The sequence below is a fragment of the Sapajus apella genome, unplaced genomic scaffold, assembly GCF_009761245.1.
Source record: "Sapajus apella isolate SASKATOON/1434 unplaced genomic scaffold, GSC_monkey_1.0 scaffold33, whole genome shotgun sequence".
Lineage (NCBI taxonomy): Eukaryota > Metazoa > Chordata > Mammalia > Primates > Cebidae > Sapajus > Sapajus apella.
In genome coordinates, this window is record NW_022436973.1 from 20,940,596 (window position 1) to 20,960,895 (window position 20,300).

Below are 20,300 nucleotides of genomic sequence, written 5' to 3' on the forward strand. Positions count from 1 at the left end.
CATGTTTTCAGGGAAGGTTAAGGCATTTGCAAACCAAATACTTTATACGTGAAATAGTCTTTCGGCTAACTCTTGGGTATTAGCTGTGCTCTCAGCCTGGAGTCATCTGCTGGGATTAACTCCAGGAAGGAAGCATGCATTGCTGTTAACATTTTAAATCTAGCCCAGTGCTTACTGTGTCTTGGAGGATGTTGAAGGCTTAGTTTTATCTTCAAAAATGTACTCTTAGGAAATAATGTGCAACCCAACATCACACACATTGCAAGGTGGGAGGATGAATGACTTACTGCTTGGAACCTCGCTGTCCATGTGTATTATGGCAGCAGTGTCCGGCATAGAGGTAGTTTTATCTCAATAAGTGATAGCAGTCAGACAAAGCTGATTACACACATTCATTATATTCAGTAAGAACATTTTTATCCCAGATGTGGGAATGATGATTTGATTTGTATAAAGTTGCCTATAAAGTGTTGGTTTAAAAACTGAAAAATGCTCTTTAGAGAGGTCTTGCCTCAAGACGTTTTCCTCTTAATACTGGAGATGGGGCTAATGGGAAGCATAGTGTTCGAGGATTTCTTCCTCTCTTTTTTCGAGACAAGGTCTTGTTCTGTTGCCTAGGCAGGGGTGCAGTGGTGTCCTTAAAGCTCATTGCAGCCTTGACTTCCCAGGCTTAAACTGTCTTCCCATCACAGTCTCCTGAGTAGCTGAGACTACCAGTGTGTGCAGCCTGTAGTCTACTACAGCTGGCTAATTTTTTCTTCTTTTCGTAGGGATGGGGGTCTTACTATGTTGCATAGGCTGGTCTTGAACTCCTGGGCTGAAGTGATCCTCCTGCCTCAGCCTTCTAAAGCACTGGGATTATAAGCATGAGCCACCACGTCTGGTTTCCAGATTAGTTATTCTTATTAATGTTGCATCTGAAACTATTGGCATGCCCCATGGCCTGATGATAAAGGGACTCAACAGTAAGACTTTGAGGGCAGATGCATCTACAGAGGTGTCAGGATTATTTTTTAAGACTAGGTCTCACTGTGTCCCCCAGGCTGAAGTGCAGTGGCACAATTAAGGCTCACTGTAGCCTTGACCTGGGTTCAGGCAATCCTTCCATGACAACCTCCCAAGTAGCTGGGACCACAGATGCCTGCCACCATGCTCAGCTACTTTTTATTATTTTTGTAGAGGCAGGGTCTCCCTATGTTGCCCAGGCTGGTCTTGAACTTAAGAGCTTGAGCTCAAGCAATCCTCCTGCCTTGGAGGATTTATTATTTTTTTTAAAGAGACTGAGTCTCATGCTTGCCTACGCTGGAGGGCAGTGTTGCAGTCATAATGCAGCCTTGAATTGCAGGGCTCAAGCCATCTGACTCAGACTCTCTAGTAGCTGGGATTACGGGTACATGCCACCAAGCCCGGCTTGAATGTGGCATCTTTAAGCACATTGATTGACTACTTTCATTCACACTTTATTTAGTTATTTTTAAAATAGTATTAATTCTCAGGGAGGTGTTTAATTTTACAACTGGCATTAACATTTCCTTTTTTCCTATAATGAAAAATTTTGAAACTGGATTTTCTTCATTGTTGAAGGCTTAAGGCTGACACAGGTTTTCTAGGGGAAGAGGCGTCAATCAGTTGTTCAAAATTAAATTAGATCAACGTGAAGTGTGAATGGGAAGGTTTTGTGCATGGGGGTTGCCCGGTTCTTTTGTGGCTTTATTTTGCCTTATAGCTCAGGAGATGATTCATTCTCTCTATAGCCCAGGAGATGATTGATTTCTCTCTTCCCTTCACGTTGGGGACAAGGACTTGAGCATGTCTCAACCACCTGCCCTGTCATTATGGCCCAGAATTTAAGATTTACTTTTTCTAGGTTAAACATGTAATATTTTATAGTTAGCAGTTGAATTCATCTATGTTTGTTGTCAGCTTCCTCATTCCCTGTTGTTTCTTATGTTCTTTTTCTTCCCTTTTAAGATACACTGAGAGTCTGTGGATGGTCACCATCTTAGTCTTTGTACATCTGGAAATGATTGTAGTTTGCCCTCCACTATTACATGGACTTCTATGAATGACACACCCCAGCATTCCAGCCTGTCCTCATTTCTCTAGCTGCTTTGTCTAATGATTTGGGTATCTTCCAGCATTGCCTTCTGGATGAATCCTCTAGTATTTTCCGGTTTACTCTTTTTTTTTTTGTATACAGTCATGTGTTTGTGTCCAATTTTTATTGCAATGATTATACCTCTTCTAAAATTTTTATTTGATTCATTTCTGCCTATTTTTGGTCCTTAATTTCTTATTATATGTGTTTCTTTTAAAATGTGACTTCGTGTAAATCACTGGGAACCCTGATGTACTTATGAAGTCCCTCTTTAGTGTTAAAACACATGGGCTGAATGAAGAAATCCCCCCCAAACAGGCTTTATGTGAGCAACACGGCTGTTTATTCACCTTGGTGTAGGCGGGCTGAAGCAGAAAAGGGCATCAGTGAAGGGCTGCGGGTTAGGAGTTGGTTTTATAGGTTTGGGGTGGGCAGTGGAAAGTTACAGTTTAGGGTGGTTTTTTGCAAGCTGGGAGGGGGTCGTAGGGTGTGGAGTCAGAAGGTTGACCAAGGTCAGTGACAAAGTCCAATAGTCCTATCAATTAGGGTGGGAATAAGGAACAATAGAGAATGTCTCAAAGTTAAGTAAGGCCACAGGGGTTGATCATTTCTTCATCTTTTCATGGTCTTCCACTTACTTTAGATTTTCCAGGAACTCATCTGGAACTCATCTGCAGGTCACAGAGGTTAACATGGTGTCCATGGCACTGTCAGTTAGCCTAAAAGACCTTATACCTAGTTGTTCTCTTTCCATCTGGAATCTTCTGGGAATTTCATCTCTTTCTCTGTGCTCCTATGGGTTTGTGTCTTCTCATTATGGATCCATTCCTATGGTGGAGCCCTTGTCATCTTCCCCAGGGCTGCCAACCATGGCATGGAAGAGTGAGGAAGCCTGCCAGGCCTGGTTCAGCCCCCACCTTGTTTCCAGGCTGGAGCTGAGGCTGCCTGGCTTAGGGCTTCCAGGCTCAGCACTTCTAGGCTCAACCCAGCAGGTCCCAATGTCAGCTGCATTTTTTCTATAAGTGTTTTTTTCCCTTCTCCCGCCCCCCGCCACAGGGTCTTATTCTGTTGCCCAGGCTGGAGTGCAGTGGAGCGATCACAGCTCACTGTAGTCTCAACCTCCTTGGCTCAGGTCATCCTCCCACCTCAGCCTCCTGAGTAGTTAGGACTGCAGGTACGTGCTACTGGGCCTGGCTAAATTTTTTTTTTTTTTTTTTTTTTTGTAGAGATGGCATTTCTCCATGTTGCCAGGCTAGTCTGGAACTTCTGAGATCAAGTGATCCACCTGCCTCAGCCCCTCAAAGTGTTGGGATTACAGGCATGAGCCACCGTGCCAAGCCTGTACATGTTTCTTGTGTATGGAAATGTTTGTCTTTTTCAGCTTGCCTATTTTGAGGTTTTTTCCTTCTATCCTTGTTACATTTTTTAGGGCAGGGTTGGGAAGGAATATTGCTCAAAGCATTAATTTCCAGATCCAACCTAAGTAGCAGTCCCTGTGAAAACATGGGAGCTGGGAATGTGGACGTAAGCCATAGCTGGGTGTAAATATGATGTTAATTTTAAAGTTGATTGAACACTAGAGCCATTTAATTATGGATGTTATAGAATTTTTATCCCAGTCTAGGGCTATAAAAGAAAGCGTTAAAAGGGGAAGAAAATAGTTTTTAAAGTTATGCTAAATTGAACTACAAAGGGTAGGAATAGAGTTGGAATCATAGGATGGAGCTGCTGGAAGGAGAGAAATAGCAGAGATGGAGATGGCAGAGAGTCCAAACATGAGCTCCCAGGATGATTTGGAGTCAGGATGCCAAACTGGGTCTTAGTCTGAACTCCCAAAGCTCACGATAAAATAGAAAATTACGCAAAAGAAGGAAAACACGAAAACAAAAGCTCCTCAAATAATGTTTACAAAGGAATAGTTTGTGGGATGGAGTTTTGGGTTGTGGACAGTTTTGTTAGAAAATATGTTATAGGCGGCCAGGCACAGTAGCTCACGCCTCTAATCCCAGCACTTTGGGAGGGCAAGGCAGGCAGATCATGAGGTCAGAAGTTTGAGACCATCCTGACCAACATGGCAAAACCCCATCTCTACTAAAAATACAAAAAAATTAGCCGGGTGTAGTGGTGTGCACCTGCGGTCCCAGGTACTCGGGAGGCTGAGGCAGGAGAATTATTTGAACCCAGGAGGTGGGGGTTATAGTCACCAGAGATTGCAGCACTGCACTCCAGCCTGGGCAACAGGGTGAGACTCCATCTCAAAAAAAAAAAAAAAAAAAAAAAAAGGTTACAGGCTGGGTGAAGATGCTGAGGTCTGTAATAGCACTCTGGGATGCCAAAGCCAGAGGATCACTTGCAGCCCGGAGTTCAAGACCAGCCATGGGAACATAGAAAGACCCTCATTTATACAAAAAAATTCAAAAATTAGCTGGTTGTGGTGGTATGTGCCTGTAGTCCTAGCTACTTGGGAGACTGAGGTTGGGAGGATTACTTGAGTCCAGAAGTTTGATACTATAGTGAGTTAGTAATTGTGTCGTTGCATGCCAGCCATCCTTAGTGACAGAGCAAGAATTGTCTCCAAAAAAAAAAAAAGGCAAGAAAATTTAATAACAGGAACACAGTACTGCCCGTATTTAATCACCAGTGAAATTGCTACCCTAAGTCAACTTTTAAAGTAGAAGACCATTTTGAATGATTTGCCCATTGTCAGGAAAGAGGTGAGGGGGCTAAGTTACAGTGGGCCACTTCCCACTGCCTGATGGATGGGATTAGTGTGGAGGCAGCTGTTTGGAGGCAGGGGCAGTGGGCTGAGACAGGAAGAATTGGTGCGTCTGGGAGATACCAAAGGCATGGGAATAGTAAGAACAGAGGTGAGGCTGACAGAAGAGATGATAGGAGACTTCGAGGGCCAAAGATGGGGACGTTTCAGATTCCCATCAAGATTTTATACATAAGAACCTGATTAGATGAATGGCGGCTTTGGAGAAATATATGAAGTCTAGGGAAAACCGTAAGTTTGGAGTGTGGGGAAGATGGAAAATGATGGATTTTATCTGAGAAGTTGTGGATTTGAACTGCTGTGCTCCTAGAGCCGGCAAGCACTGGGGGCGTGGGACTTGGAGCACACAGAGGTCAGGAGAGCTGTAAAGACTCATTGTGATGGCTCATGTGGGTGGTGGCTGACCTGTGGGAGAGGGTACTGGCTGCCAGGCAGAGCTGGCAGAGGAAGACAGGGCCGAGGGTCTCACTTTTGGAGATACCCACATGTGAGTGACTGGGAGGATTACACCAGGACATTGCTGCCCGCTAGCGCCTTGTTTCATCCTGGCCTTTGCAAATGTAAATGTTGACAAATAACCAGCATGGTAGCCTGGGCTTTATCTTTTTGTCTGAATCTGTGCTGTCTAATACCATGGCTGCTAGCCACATGTGGCTGTTTACATTTAAATTAAATGCTATTAAATTAAACCTGAAATTCACTTCATTTGTTGCACTAGTCAGGCGCTCCATAGCGACCCACGGCTAGTGGTTAGTCCATCTCTGCTTGCTGGTTAGGGCCTTGTGAGGCTGAAATGCTGGCTCTTATTTCTTCATTTGCCTTGGAATCCAAAGCTGGGCCTTAGGCTGTCAGCTGTTAAGGTATCTAGAGAGAGGTGTGCTGGAGTGCAGCACCCGGTTGGGCACCAGTAACCGGATCTGGCTGCTCCTGAGAACCAGGCGTGGGGGTGTGGCTGATAAGGATCTCATCTTTAGAGATTCTCTAAGGCATCCTGTGTTGGATGAGTGCTTCCTGAATCTTTGAACAAAATAAAACAAAACACCCACACAAACATTTTACAAAGAAAAAGAACACATCCGTATTGGAAAGAGAATGTCGACTAGGAAATTAGATCATGTGGTCAGAGTTGATATCAAATAGGGGGAACATAACAAAAGATCTTCTTCTTATCCCACAGGAATCTAGTTAGGCAAATTCTTGTGTTTTAAAGCCAGCTAGGAAATGTCTAAAAGGGGTGAATGCCCATGGCAAGAAATAGGAACCCCCCCCCCCAAAAAAAAGGCAAAAAAGTCCTGATGAATGACATTGGTCATACCCTAAGGACATTGGTCCCAAAGTACAGAAGGAAGCACCACCAGTGAAAAGCTGTGTGTTTGCTCCACAGTCCTGGAACCAGCTGAACCTGGAAGCCCAGTTAACAGCCAGAACTTCCTGTTAGCACAGGCCTGGCTGCAACACAGCCTCTCATTTCAGCACGTCATCATTCAGAGTCAGGAAAAGCATTTAAGCTTCCTTAAGCTTTTATTTCTTTTAACAGCTTTTATGAGAGTATTTGGGTATCAAGAGTAGATTATTCTGTCTGGAGATATTAACAGCTTGGACTGAGGAGTAGCGTTATGAGGTTCAGTCTTAGCAGAGAATGGGAGAGGTACTCCTGAGTGTTCATAAGAACCTACCACTTTTCATCTCCCCCCCGTGTGTGTTCTTCAGAACATGTAATGGGAAGCCCACAGCCTCACGTTCCTGCACTGACTTAATGTGGCTGGTGCACACACCCAGTGACCAGCTGCTTATAGCCCAGTGGGGGAGACATGGCAAGACAGCCAGCATACCATCAGCTGGTTTGAATCCAGCATGGGTGCTGTGATGATGTCCATGCGAGACTCTTGCCCAGCTGTGTTGTAGGGTAGGAGGCCTTGATGGTCAAATGAAGGTTCCCAAGGGAGATAACATGGAACTCCTAAAAAATGTCTAGGTATAGCAGGTCAAGAGGAGGGAGACTGAGGGCCTCTCAGCTGAGGGTGGGCATGGCTGTGTCCTGCTGTGAGTGCAAGCTTAGCGCAGAGTACAGTGGAGGTGGAGATGAGCAGTGGGGATGCTGAGGAGAGATCATAGTAAAATTGCTCGTTTTGGGTAGGAAATTCCTGCAGTGGGTGCTGGGGCAGGAAGAGTCTGGAGATAGGAAGGCAAGTTAGGGTGCTAGTGCATCCAGGTACGAGCTGATAGTGACCTGACCTGGAAGGCTCGGAGGAAAGGAATTCTTCCATTCAGCACCTGGGCACCTGCTTCATGTGAGGCTCTGAGAACACAGCTAACACAGCTGTGGAACAAGCCCAGCTCCTGCTGTCCTGGAATTGGCCTCCTAGTGATGGTAGGAGGAGAAAAATAGTAAAGAAACAAGCAAATACATCAATCTTGTGGCAGCTGGCCACTAATTCTGTGAAGAAATATAAATCAGGGAGGGGGATAGTGAGAAATAGAATGTGAGGTCAGACAGTGATCATATAGGACCTGCAAGCTATTCATTATTTTATCCTTTCAAAAATAGGAGCTGAGTGCCACTCATAGGTCTGGGCTCTACTAGAGAACAGCAGCAAATAGACAGCAATCCCTGAGCTTCCATCCTTTTTTTTTTTTTTTTAAGACAGAGTCTTGCTCTATTACCCAGGCTGAAGTGCGGTGGCATCATCATAGCTCACTGCAGACTTAACCTCCTGGGTTTAAGCCATCCTCCCAGCTCAGCCTCCTGAGTAGCTGGAATATAGGCACATGCCACTGTGCTCTGCTGATTTTTAATTTTTTTTTTTTTTTTTTTTTTTTTCAGAGATGGGATCTTACTGTGTTGCCCAGGCTGATGTCAAACTCCTGAGCTCAAGCAATCCTTGTGCCTCAGCCTCCCAAAGTGCTGGGATTACAGGCAGGAGCCACTTTGGCTGGCCACAGGGCTTCCTTTCTGGTGTGGTAGACAGGCAATCCACAATAGAAATAAGTCAAATGTGTAGATGTTAGATATTGACAAATACTAGGGAAAAAAATAAGGGAGAGATATGGATGCTGAAAATTCAGGTGGCCAGGAAAGGCTACACCAAGAAGTCAGCCTTTGAGTAAAGTCCTGGAGGAGTTGTGGGAAGCCTGTGTGTGGGCCTCAAGGGCAAAGGCCTCTTGGCCAGGGTGGGCATTGACCAGAGATTCTGTAGGCCTTATAGTCCTGACCAGGATGTTGGCCTGAGACAAACCTTTGGAGGCCTTTGAGCAGAGATGTGACATGCTCTGCCTAGTGGGGGGTAGGCTGAAGAGGAAAAGTAGGAGGCCAGGCAGGAGCTGATGGCTCTAGGACAGGCGTGCTGACAGCAGCTGCAGCCTGGGTGCTTGCCCTGTGGAGGTGGGAGAAGCCACCAGGCCCTGGAGCAGACCTGGCCTCTGTGCTTTTGGGCTGGATGAGGGTGGGAGCAAATCCTTTCTAAAAGAGAAACCCATTCCAGGCGTTGAAAAATAAGTCAGCAGAAACCCTGACTCTGGAGGGAGAGTAGGGAGGAGCCACAGTGGAGGAAGGGTTGGCTGGAGGTGTGGCCAGGAGCTTTGAAAAGAAGGGGAGAGGTTCTGTCCTGGAAGAGACTCCTGGAAGGAGCTGCAGGAGGAGACCTGGGGCTCGTGGGGCTGTGACCTGATGGGTGTGCCTAGCAGGCAGGAGGTGAGTGGGACAGAGTGGCGGTGCTCAGAGCTTTGCGGTGTGAGGATGCCCTGCAGCAGGGAGAGGAGGGCAGCCACCAGGACCGGGGACCCATGCTCCTTTCTTTCCTTTTCTGTGTCCCTTCCCTCCCTCTTCCTCCTGTCCCTCTTTTAAGACAAGTGACCTTGGCAGAAGGACGTAGGGATGTACATCACCAATGGGTGAAAAAACCATTTAATGGCTGCTTCATTTTTGTGAACCCCTGACTGTGTGATGACAGATTTGAATATGCCCATTTTCAGCAGTGAAAAGAAAGCAAAAAGGTTTTTTGGTGCAAATACTTTTCATTCTAAAAACCAAGCAAGGAAGCCCAGAACACGTCCTTGTTCTTGTGACTTTAGCACCAGGTGCTGTGAATTTCCTTTTTGTACATCGCTAAATAGAGAGTTTGGAGTACTTAGATCTTAAAATGAAAAGTCTCGCTTGGATGGTAATAATAGTTGTCTGGGAAAATGTTCTTTCTGTAAGAATAACAGATCCTGGGATTGACTATATGATTCCAAGAAGGGCCTGAGGATGAAGAGAGACTTTCCTGGAGTTGGCCCAGGGAATGGGTTTAATTCTCCTCTTTCCGTAAGATGAGAGTTTTAATATACTGCATAATGGCCATGATTTAGGGCAGGGGATGCCCTTAATAGCTTGAAGTGAAACAACCAAGATGAGCAGCTTTTTCTGTTTTAAAATGTGTAAGTTGGGGGGAAAAAGTGTTAAAAAGGGAATATGCCAATATATGCTTTGAAATGGAAACATCGAAACTGTGGAATGCAAATGAAGAGTTTTGTGCATGGTGAGATATTCTCTTCCTTAGCTCCCTCCTTCCTACCTCCCTCCCTTCAAGATGGGGTCTCACTATGTTGCCCAGGCTGGTCTCAAACTCCTGGGCTCAAGCAGTCTTCCCACCTTGGCCTCCCAAAGTGCTGGGATTACAGGCATGAGCCACCACACTTAGCCCTAGATTTTTATCTTAAAAATTAATTTTTTTCCTCTGGTTTTGAGGCTTCAGATAGTCTATCATATTGTAATATGCTTTAAATTTGAACAGAGTTGGGGTAGTTTTAAATGAAAGGAGAGATGTTAGCATAGAAAGTACACATCTAATAGTGGGGAAGCACACAATTTGGTATGAATAAAGATAGCAAGAAATTCTTGCCACCATCTCTTACTATAGCAGGCTTACAAAGTTAATCAGCATTTTGGCCATCTCTTACTTTTTTGTGTGTATTTTAAAAATTTATTTTAATTTATTAATTTTTTTAGGGACAGGGTTTCACCATATTGGCCAGGCTGGTCTCGAACTCCTGACCTCAAGCAATCCACCTTCCTCGGCCTCCCAAAATGCTGGGATCCTAGGCGTGAGCCACCGCGCCTGGAGTTTTTTTTTTTTTTTTTTTTTTTTTTTTTAAGACAGTCTTGCTTTGTTACCCCCAGGCTGGAGTGCAGTGGCATGATCTTGGCTCACTGCAGCCTCCACCTCCCAGGTTCGAGCAATTCTTGTGAAATAGCTGGGACTACAGGTGTACACCACCATGCCCAGTTAATTTTTGTATTTTTTGGTAGAGACGGATTTCACCACGTGGGCCAAGTTGGTCTCAAACTCCTGAACTCAAGTGATCCACCCATCTTGGCCTCCCAAAGTGCTGGAATTACAGGTGTGAGCCACCGCACCCGCCCTCTCATTATAGTTTTTTTCTTTTTTTTTTTTTTTTTTTGAGATGGAGTTTCCCTCTGTCACCCAGGCTGGAGTGCAGTGGTGACATCTTGGCTCACTACAAGCCCTGCCTCCTGGGTTCAAGTGATTCTCCTGCCTCAGCTTCCTGAGTAGCTGGGACTACTGGCACATGCCACCACACCCAGCTAATTTTTTGTATTTTAAGTAGAGACCAGGTTTCACCATGTTAGCCAGGATGGTCTCGATCTCATGACTTTGTGATCCACCTGCCTCAGCCTCCCAAAGTGCTGGGATTACAGATGTGAGCCACCATGCCTGGCCCTCATCATAGTTTTAATATATCTTTTTATGAGTAAAGTTGAGCATCTTTTCACTGTTCAAGAACTATGTTTATTTCCTTACTTATTTTCCTATTGGGATGTTAGCCTTTTTCTTATTGAGCTTGTGTCCTTTCCTTGTTCTTTACATTTTAGAGACGTGTTTGTTTTCTGTAATGTGTTAGCATCTGGAAAGAATGGGAGAGGATGGATGGCCCCACTTTGGGTGGGGTGCTGTAAGGTGCCATGTGGCCTCAGGATCTGTTCTTGAATCCATCTGGGGATGGGATCCCCAGAACATCTCTTAGAAACCTCACATAGAAGGGAAGATGTTTGAAGTGCCCAGCCCAGTGCCGGGTATGAATATGTGCCAGGCAGACAGTACAGTCGCCACCACTACCTGCCTGGGGTGTGGGAGGAGCACGCACTGCAGAGTGTTTCAGCGTGGGCCATGGCAGACCCATCACCCGCCCCAGCTCTGCTGTGGGCTGGCACAGGGAGAGATGAGGCTCCTTCTGGCTCCTCTTGTCCCCCCGCTGGGGAAAGGTGAGATGCAGCTAGAACCTCCAGGGTGCTTCTGGCTGCCACAGCCTTAGCATTCTGGAGAAGGTGGCCATTAGAAGACCAGACTAGGCTGGGCGAGTGGTGGAGGCTGAGCTACCCAGCAGTGTCACCTGCACTGGGGAGTTACAGGAGCCATCCTGTTGGAAGAGGCAGTGAAAACAAAATTAGAGGCTTTCCTGCATCAGCCAGATTCAAGGTCGCTAGTGTCATGTTAGCGCTATCCCTGCCGCATCTTTTGGGGTGATGTAATCTAAGATTGACAAGCTTTGGGTGTTTAGAATATGTTGTACTGTGCTCACTTGTACTTATTTTTCATAGTGGTTAATTTTGAAATTTCTAATAACATTGAAGGTAGGTGGGAAGTTTTCATGTTCATAGTGAAGGGGCTTGGAGTAAGGCTGGGTAACACTAATCTATTATCTTTATTCTATATTCAAAACACATTTTAATTGTGGAATAGATTTGGCTATGAGAGGAAATAACCGTATGCTTATGTGTTGAGGAGGGGGATTCATAACAGTGTGTGTTACCTTCCTGTTAAAAGAACTGAAAGCAGAAATTGAGGGAACTTTATTACTACTCTGAAAGTGATTGGTTTAGTATAAAATGGTTCTCTTAGCAGTCAGATACAGTTCTGGACACTCACATTGGAGATGTGGGGTTTCCCGGGTGCCAGTGCCCTCCGCTTGACAGGTGTCAGTAAGCAGCACATGCACTGTCACTTCTGCTTGAGAAATGTGGACACGCACAGCTGCCAGTTTCACCTGGCACTGCTGTGATACTGACACCCCGAGGCAATGACTTCTGTCACTCCTGCTTCCTACACCTCTGACCATCTCAGGAGAACTGTTTAGAAATAAATACTTCGGCCGGGCGCGGTGGCTCAAGCCTGTAATCCCAGCACTTTGGGAGGCCGAGGTGGGTGGATCATGAGGTCAAGAGATCGAGACCATCCTGGTCAACATGATGAAACCCCGTCTCTACTAAAAATACAAAAAATTAGCTGGGCATGGTGGCATGTGCCTGTAATCCCAGCTACTGAGGAGGTTGAGGCAGGAGAATTGCCTGAACCCAGGAGGCGGAGGGAGCGGTGAGCGGAGATCGCGCCGTTGCACTCCAGCCTGGGTAACAAGAGTGAAACTCCGTCTCAAAAAAAAAAAAAAAGAAATAAATACTTCATCTTTGGCTAGAAAAAAAAAAATAGAGGAAAAAAAAAAGAAAATGCTTTAGTACCATTGTCTTAGCTTAGTAGAAATAAAACACAAGCAAAAAAGACATTGTATTTATTGAGCAATGGACACATTTCCACACTCAAAGTCATACACTCAAGGTATACATTTTGTGAATCCTTTGGATATACAAATATACAGAATGTGTATCTTGCTAGTAGCCAGTATACACTTTGAATGTATGACTTTGAGTGTGGAAATGTGTCCATTGCTCAATAAATATAACGCAAATGCCATGGCATATTGGAGACAAAAATCATCTGGTTAGGCCGAGAAAACCTGCTTTTATAGCGGATTGAGTGATTGTACAATATTAGTTTAGTAGACAAAACTTCAGGCCACAAGTTTAGTTTCAGATAGTTTTGGAGAAGAAAGGGCATTTTGTTCCCAAAAGGAATATAATAATCTGCCAATATTTTCATAAAATCATGATCAATTTCCTGAGGTGAAAGATGCCAAGATTCTTCTATGGCATCTATTAGTTACCCAACAGAACACCAGGCTTTATTAAGTTTAGAAAGCTTCCCAAGACACGTTTTATTCCCCAATTAAAATAATATTTAAAAGTTCCAAAATGTGGAGCTTTGATATTATCATCAACATTGTAATCATTTTCCGATTAAAAAAAACTGTCCTCAAGAACTGATTTTTACCAGTTGATTTTTAAAATTAAATTTTGCCTTAAAAATAGACCATTAGAGTATCTATTTTATTTATTTATTTATTTATTTATTTTTGTCTTACATCTCCCATTTATTTATTTTATTGCATTTTAGGTTTTGGGGTACATGTGAAGAACATGCAAGATTGTTGCATAGGTACACACGTGGCAGTGTGATTTGCTGCCTTCCTCCCCATCACCTACATCTGGCATCTCTTCCCTTGCTATCTCTCCCCAGCTCCCCACCCCACACCGTCCCTCCCGTTTCCCCCCAACTGACCCCAGTGTGTAGTGCTCCCCTCCCTGTGTCCATGTGTTCTCATTGTTCAACACCCGCCTATGAGTGAGAACATGCGGTGTTTGATCTTCTGCTCTTCTGTCAGTTTGCTGAGAATGATGGTTTCCAGGTTCATCCATGTCCCTACAAAGGACACAAACTCATCGTTTTTGATGGCTGCATAATATTCCATGGTGTATATGTGCCACATTTTCCCTGTCCAGTCTATCATCAATGGGCATTTGGGTTGGTTCCAGGTCTTAGCTATTGTAAACAGTGTTGCAATGAACATTCGTGTGCATGTGTCCTTATAGTAGAATGATTTATAATCGTTTGGATATATACCTAGTAATGGGATTGCTGGGTCAAATGGAATTTCTATTTCTAGGTCCTTGAGGAATCGCCACACTATTTAGTAAGCCAAAGGAAAAAGTATTAGTAAAATAAACTAGTACTTCAATAGAACTCTTCATCTGTGAGAACCATTTAGGCAAGAACCATTTAGGCAGCTCCTTGCATGTCAATACATCAGAGATGAACCAGTCAGACAAGCCAATCAGACAGGAGTGTTGGTGTCCCCATCTTATTACGGGCTTCCTTAGGGGATGGGTGTGGGGTAGCATGGAGAGGAGAGGTAGGTCAGCTACATGTCGGCTGTGCAATAGGAGGGTGGCAGGGGGACGCTGGACTCTGAGGTCCAGCTTCCTGTGCAAATCATAAGTTATCTACGTCAGTAGTATTTACAGGTAAGTGAACTCCTGGATTAGCCTGGCAAAGTAAAGCTTCCTTTTTGGGATAATTTCTTTGGATCAGACACATTTTGAATTGGCTTACAAACACTCCACCCCTCCCTCCACCAGTTTCTTTGGGACTAGCAGCCCCGTCCACCCAGCTTCCCAGCTGAGAAACCCAGACAGCAGCCTGGACACTTTACCCCCATGCCCCTTGCTGTGCTGTGACGATGTCTCCCCAGTACTCAACGCAGAGCTCCCATCGAGACAGTCTTCAGAGGGCGTTAAGTTCACATCTTTGTTCTCTCCTGAAGCTAACTGTCTTTCCCAGAGCACTGTTAACACCTTGGCCCAGCCACTGTCTCCTCGTTTGCCAAGGAGTCATTCCTTCACCCCAGCAATCCACTCTCCAGCTGCACCCAGAGTGGCTGTCCAGTGCAAGCATCTGATTTTGGCACTCCTGTTCTTGGCATTTCTGTATGGCTACTTACTGTCTCCTGTGTAACGGCAGAATTCCCTGGCACGGGGGGCACTCACTCTAGACTGAGCTCCTGCAGGGAGGCAGGACTGCGTTCTCATTGCCTGGGATACAACTACAGTTTGTTGAATGAATGAATATGTGAGCTTTTTTCCTAGGCTTAGGAGTATCTGCGTTTTGTAATACAGATGTTCCTTGACTTATGACAGGGTTATACCCTCAAAATGCATTTAATACACCTAACCTACTGGCAATCCATAGCTTACCTTAGCCTACCTCAAATGTGCTCAGAACCCTTACAGTAGCCTGTTAGGCAAAAGCATCTAACAAAAAGCCTATTTTATGGTAAAGTGTTGAGTATCTCATGCAGTTTCTTGAATACTAAAATGAAAAGCAGAGGGGTTGTATTGGATACTTGACAGTTTCTACTGATCATGTATCACTTTTGCACCACTGTAAAGTAAAAAAATCCTGAGTCTAACTGTTGTAAGTTGGGGATCATCTGTACTTATTTTTGTGTTTATTAATAGTGTGTGGGATGTGTCAGGGGAGCAGTAGAAGTTGTTAACTCATTCTAAAATCTGTCCTCTTTGGTGCCATGTATACAGATGATTTTTTCTTTTTCATGTATAGAGGTGAAGTTTGCATAACATAAAATTAAAGTGAACTCAGCTGGCACAGTGGCTCATGCCTGTAATCACAGCACTTTGGGAGGCCATAGTCGGCCTCTGACAAGGTCAGGATATTGAGACCATCCTGGCTAACAGCGTGAAACCCTATCTCTACTAGAAATACAAAAAATTAGCTGGATGTGGTGGTGGGTGCCGGTAGTCCCAGCTACTCGGGAGAATCACTTGAACCTGGGAGGCAGAGGTTACAGTGAGCCGAGATCACGCCACTGCACTCCATCCAGCTTGGGTGACAGAGCAAAACTCTGTCTCAAAAAAAAGTGAACAATTCAGTGATATTTTAACATACTCGTAGTGTTGTACAACCTCCTCCATTTGGATCCAAAACATTTTCATCTTCTGCAAAGGAAACCCCACACCGGTAAAGTTGCTGTTCCCTGCAGCAACCAGAGATAAATGCAGGTGAAGGTTAGTTTAGCTGGCATCGAACTTTCAATCAGATCTGGGCTTTTCTGATGATTTAGTGACTAATGTGTGTTTTAAAGGAGTTCATCCTGAGAGCGTGTTGCTCTTGGCTTCTCAGTGGGTTGAGCACTGCTGCGATATGGCTTGGAGCACAGTTCTCTCTGTAAATTAAGAGTTTCATCTCGTGGACTTGATCTTGGCCAAGAATGTGTAGCCTGCTAGCAGCCAGTTTTTATAGGCAAACCAGCTCCACAAACTCAGTTGGCTTGTGTAAAAAGCTATAACATGTTTGAGAAATAATTTTAAAAACAGGTCTTTATTTGGAGTAATATAATAGAATTCTGCTCTGTAGGAGTATGAACTAATTAACTGAGATCTCTTGCATACTTTTATTTTTTTATTTTTTGAGATAGAGTCTTCCTCTGTTGACCAGGCTGAAGGGCAGTGGCACAATCTCGGCTCACTGCAGCTTCCACCTCCTGGGTTCAAGCAATTCTCCTGCCTCAGCCTCCCAAGTAGTTGGGATTACAGGTGCCCGTCACCATGCCCAGCTAATTTTTATATTTTTAGTAGACATGAGGTTTTGCCACGTTGGCCAGGCTGGTCTCGAACTCCTGACCTCAAGTGATCCACCCATCTTGGCCTCCCAAAGTGCTGGAATTACAGGTGTGAGCTGCCGTGCCTGGTGCTTTATTATTTTTAATGGCTGAATATTCTCCTCTAAATGAGTGTATAATACTGTAACTGTGTCTTTTTGATGAACATTTATGTTGTCACCAAGTATTCAGGATTTCATACATTGTGCCAGTGATCAACCTTCAATGTACATATTACCCGCATGGGTATTTCTAGAGGATAAGCTTCTATGAGTATAATTGCTGGATCCACAGGAATGTCAGTTTTAAATCCCATTGCCAAATTTCCCTCCATGAAGGCCTTTCCACGAAGAGTATGTTCTTTCTAAGAACACAGGAGAGTAACTGTCCCCCATACCCTGGTCAACACCAAATTCAATTTTTTAAGTTTCCTGTAAATTTGTTTTTTAAAAAACAAAATTTTAATCATTACTTCCATAATTTAAAATGATATGAAACGGCTTTTCATGCATTTTATTATATATATGTTTTTCTTCTATGAATGATATATTCCTAGCCCTTTCCCATTTCCTTTGGATCTTTTTTCATTAGACCTCTCAGGGATGAATTGGATTGTTTGGTTTTATGATTGGCTTGAGGTGTTCTTTATGAATATTGTTACTGACTCTTTTTATATCTGCTGCACTGTATTTTCACCTAGACCATCACTTGTCTTCTGCTTGCTTATGGTGTATTTCACAATGCCAGAATTTGAACTTTTTATATACTTCTTTAATATATTTTTAAAATGTAGTTGCACCATTAACCATATGTACAGTTACTTTAATATTTATTACATATGCATTTTCCTTGATGTTACTCTTGTAAAAATCTTTTCCCTTGTACTATTCTTGGTGTCAGTGGCCTATAACTAGTTATTTGGGCCAGGCATGGTGGCTTATGCCTGTAATCCCAGCACTTTGGGAGGCTGAGGCGGTGGATCACTCGAGGTCATGAGTTCAAGACCAGCCTGACCAACATGGTGAAACTCCATCTCTACTAAAAATACAAAAATTAACTGGGTGTGGTGGCGGATGCCTTTAATTCCAACTATTTGGGAGGCTGCGGCAGGAGAATCACTTGAACCCAGGAGGCGGAGGTTACATTGAGCCGAGATCATGCCGTTGCACTCCAGCCTGGGTGACAGAGCAAGACACTGTCTTTAAAAAAAAAAAAACAAAAAACTAGTTATTTGTTACCGTAAACAGTAATTACTTTCTTTGGGTTAAAGCTTTTGTTTTCAGTATTTTTCTCCAGGATAGATTCCTAGAAGTGGAACCATTTGGCTAAAAAATAAAAATATTTTATGGCTCTTGCTACCGGCTAGCAGAGCCCGGGATGATGGTGTATAGTCCCTTACAGAGGGGTGCTCTCCGGTGGGCTGGTTTACTTAGGTTGAACAGCAGAGCTTGAGTTCCTCCAGCTAGAACATTTCACCTTCTGGGCACAGGAAGTCGCCCTCAAGTGGTTATGTGGGCAGGGATCTTAACCGAGGCAGCTCAGGGCACTCTCGCCTAGTCAGCCAGGGCCTGGTCACACAAGTAAGGCAGCGTGGGCCTCTGAGCCAAACTTCCCTTGGTCTGGAGGAGGTGGGGGTCCCCCTGCTGTTCTCCCTGGCTGAGCCTCTTGCCCAGGCAGCCTCCCCATATGGGACTTGGAGTATGTTTCTCCATCAAAACCATGCCTGGTCATGCACTCACCAGGAGAATTACCAAAGGCTTTTTGGGGGGATGGAGGGGGAAATGTGGTTCACACTGAAACAGCCTCTAAGTAAAGTGTCTCTGCAGGTGGTGATAAATGGAGGCGCCACTTCCAGTGGTGAGCAGGACAACGAGGACACGGAGCTTATGGCGATCTACACAACGGAAAACGGCATTGCAGAAAAGGTACCCCTTCACCCTGTACCCCCATCCCTACCTCCATCACCTCCCACAAGTGCTGCCCCAGATCTGGATCCTGTGCAGGCATCTGCGTGACCTTCGTCTAGGGCTTGGTCTCTGACCCCCAAGGGGTGTTTTCTCTTCATAAGGGAAATAGGAGGAGCCATAGGGAATAGAAGTTACTAGTTTTTAATTGTTTTAATGGCATTTAAGATGAGAACCATAGAGGAGTCATCATCTAGATAGGTTAAAAGGCCTCAGCCAAGATGCCAGAGGGATGTGGTTAAGAGCTTGGGGTCTGGCATCAGGTCTGGGTGCAAACATGAGGAGTCAGACTGAGGAAATTATAGAAGTTCTTTGGGGCTCAGTTCCCCATCTCTAAAATGGGAATAAAAATATCAACATCTATCTTATGGTTGTTGTGAAGATTGAATGAAATAATATATATGTGAAACTATTAGCATCGTGCCTGTCACATATACATGTGCAGTAAATGAGAGAATAAGGGAAATCAGCAAGTAGTTTATGCAGCTTATGAAAATGCTTTTGAGCTTTGACCAAAGCAATGGAAATAGTACACTAAAATGAGGAGAATCGTGTTTGTGGGTTTTTTTTTTGTTTTTGTTTTTGTTTATTTTTGTTTTGTTCTGTGCCTCATTCCATCTTCTTAAATGGTCAGATTATGTGACCGTAGAGGTCAGGAAAGAGTTGCCCACAGTGGCTCCAATCTGGGTGCAGTGGCTCACACCTTTAATCCCAACACTTTGGGAGGCAGAGGCAGGAAGATTGCTTGAGGCCAGGAGTTTGAGACCGTAGCCTGGGCAACATAGTGAGATCCCATCTCCACAAAAAAATGAAATAATTATCCAGGTGTGGTGGTGTGTGCCTATTGTAGCAGCTACTCAGGAGGCAGGCAGATTACTTGAGCCCAAGAGTTTGAGGCTACAGTAGGCTATGATCACGCCACTGCACTGTAGCCAGGGAGACAGAATAAGACCCTGTCTCTAAAAACTAAAATAAATAAATGCATAACTAAAAATAAAGTGGGTACAGATATCCTGGTTTCTTTTTTTCATTGTGTCTACCATGCTGCCTACCACATGAGAAGTTAGATAATCTGATATTTCCAAATTGTATTGCCGCTCCAAGACTTTCATTTGAGTTTTACCTGATAGATTTTAAATACAGGTTTTATTTTTACAGTGAAAATTTACTAATTTTCAACTTACATAATGAGAAACTGAACAATTTGTGTAATGAGAAATTCTATTCTGGAACCACTGTGTTGCACTGTAGACAGTGTATACTATGTATTCTAATAATAGACCACTCAGAAGTTCACACAAACAAATACCTGACTTGGATATTAGCATGATGAGTTCACAGTATAATCACTGAAGTGATTGAGAACAAGTAACTTGTATTGAAATTCTGGAATAACCAAATTTTTATGCCCTTTTAAACAAACTTCCAGTTTGGGAAATGGAAATTTCATTTTTGCCTCTCAATCAATATTGTTATTATTTTCCTGTTGCCTGGAGCTATTGTAAATTTTATGGAGGTTAATTAAAGTAGATTCATGCAGAGATACTGAAATTCTAGAAGTGCGGGGTTCTAAGCTGCTCCTCAGAGGTTAGTGCAGTGGTGGTTGGCATGTGGATTGCTGCCTGCGGTCTGCAGTGAGGCATGCCCCACTTGCCAGGCCGCAGCTTTCACACGACCCATCTTGTAGTAAAGTGCTTCTTCACAGACTTATTGGGGCCACATATAATCCCATATGACATGATTCCAGGCTGTCGTGTCTTTAGACTTCCTCATTCTCTGTCTGGAGACCGTCTTTAGAAATAAATAATAAGGAGCATTAACACCTTGGGGCTTAGCTTTACCTTTTGCTAAAGGGAAGGATCTAGTTGTAGGAAAAAATGTCTCTAGCACATTTATGCTAGATGTGTATTTTCCTGTTTGGGCGAACATTTTTTCATTGTCTAAACATTGATACATTTGCATTTTCTTGAATACCAATGAAATGGGGTACAGTATCTTCATATTTTCCTCGCCATTTTTCTTACTTTATGAAATGAGGAGGACAAGGAAAAAAGCTGCCACATTAAATAGTGCTAGTTGGGCTGGGTGTGGGCTCATGCCTGCAATCACAGCATTT

At 44.0% G+C, this 20,300-nt stretch overlaps 1 protein-coding gene and 1 long non-coding RNA gene across 7 annotated transcripts in view; one reads left to right on the top strand and one right to left on the bottom strand.

Annotated features, from left to right (window-relative positions):
• The window catches only part of SLC23A2 (solute carrier family 23 member 2), a 138,305-nt gene that overhangs the window by 61,270 nt on the left and 56,735 nt on the right, over nucleotides 1-20,300 (top strand). For all 6 annotated transcript variants that reach the window (XR_004274143.1, XM_032295491.1, XM_032295492.1 and 3 more), the window contains one exon: nucleotides 18,047-18,145. Coding sequence is in view for 5 of the 6 variants with exons in the window: in XM_032295491.1 (XP_032151382.1) it covers nucleotides 18,047-18,145 (99 nt within the window). In the remaining variant the exon portion in view is untranslated. The remainder of the gene's footprint in view (nucleotides 1-18,046; nucleotides 18,146-20,300) is intronic.
• LOC116562950 lies at nucleotides 2,597-19,391 on the bottom strand. The gene is made up of 3 exons (XR_004274144.1): nucleotides 19,381-19,391; nucleotides 11,724-11,733; nucleotides 2,597-2,833 (listed from the first exon to the last, which is right to left on the bottom strand). It is a non-coding gene; the product is annotated as an uncharacterized LOC116562950 (long non-coding RNA).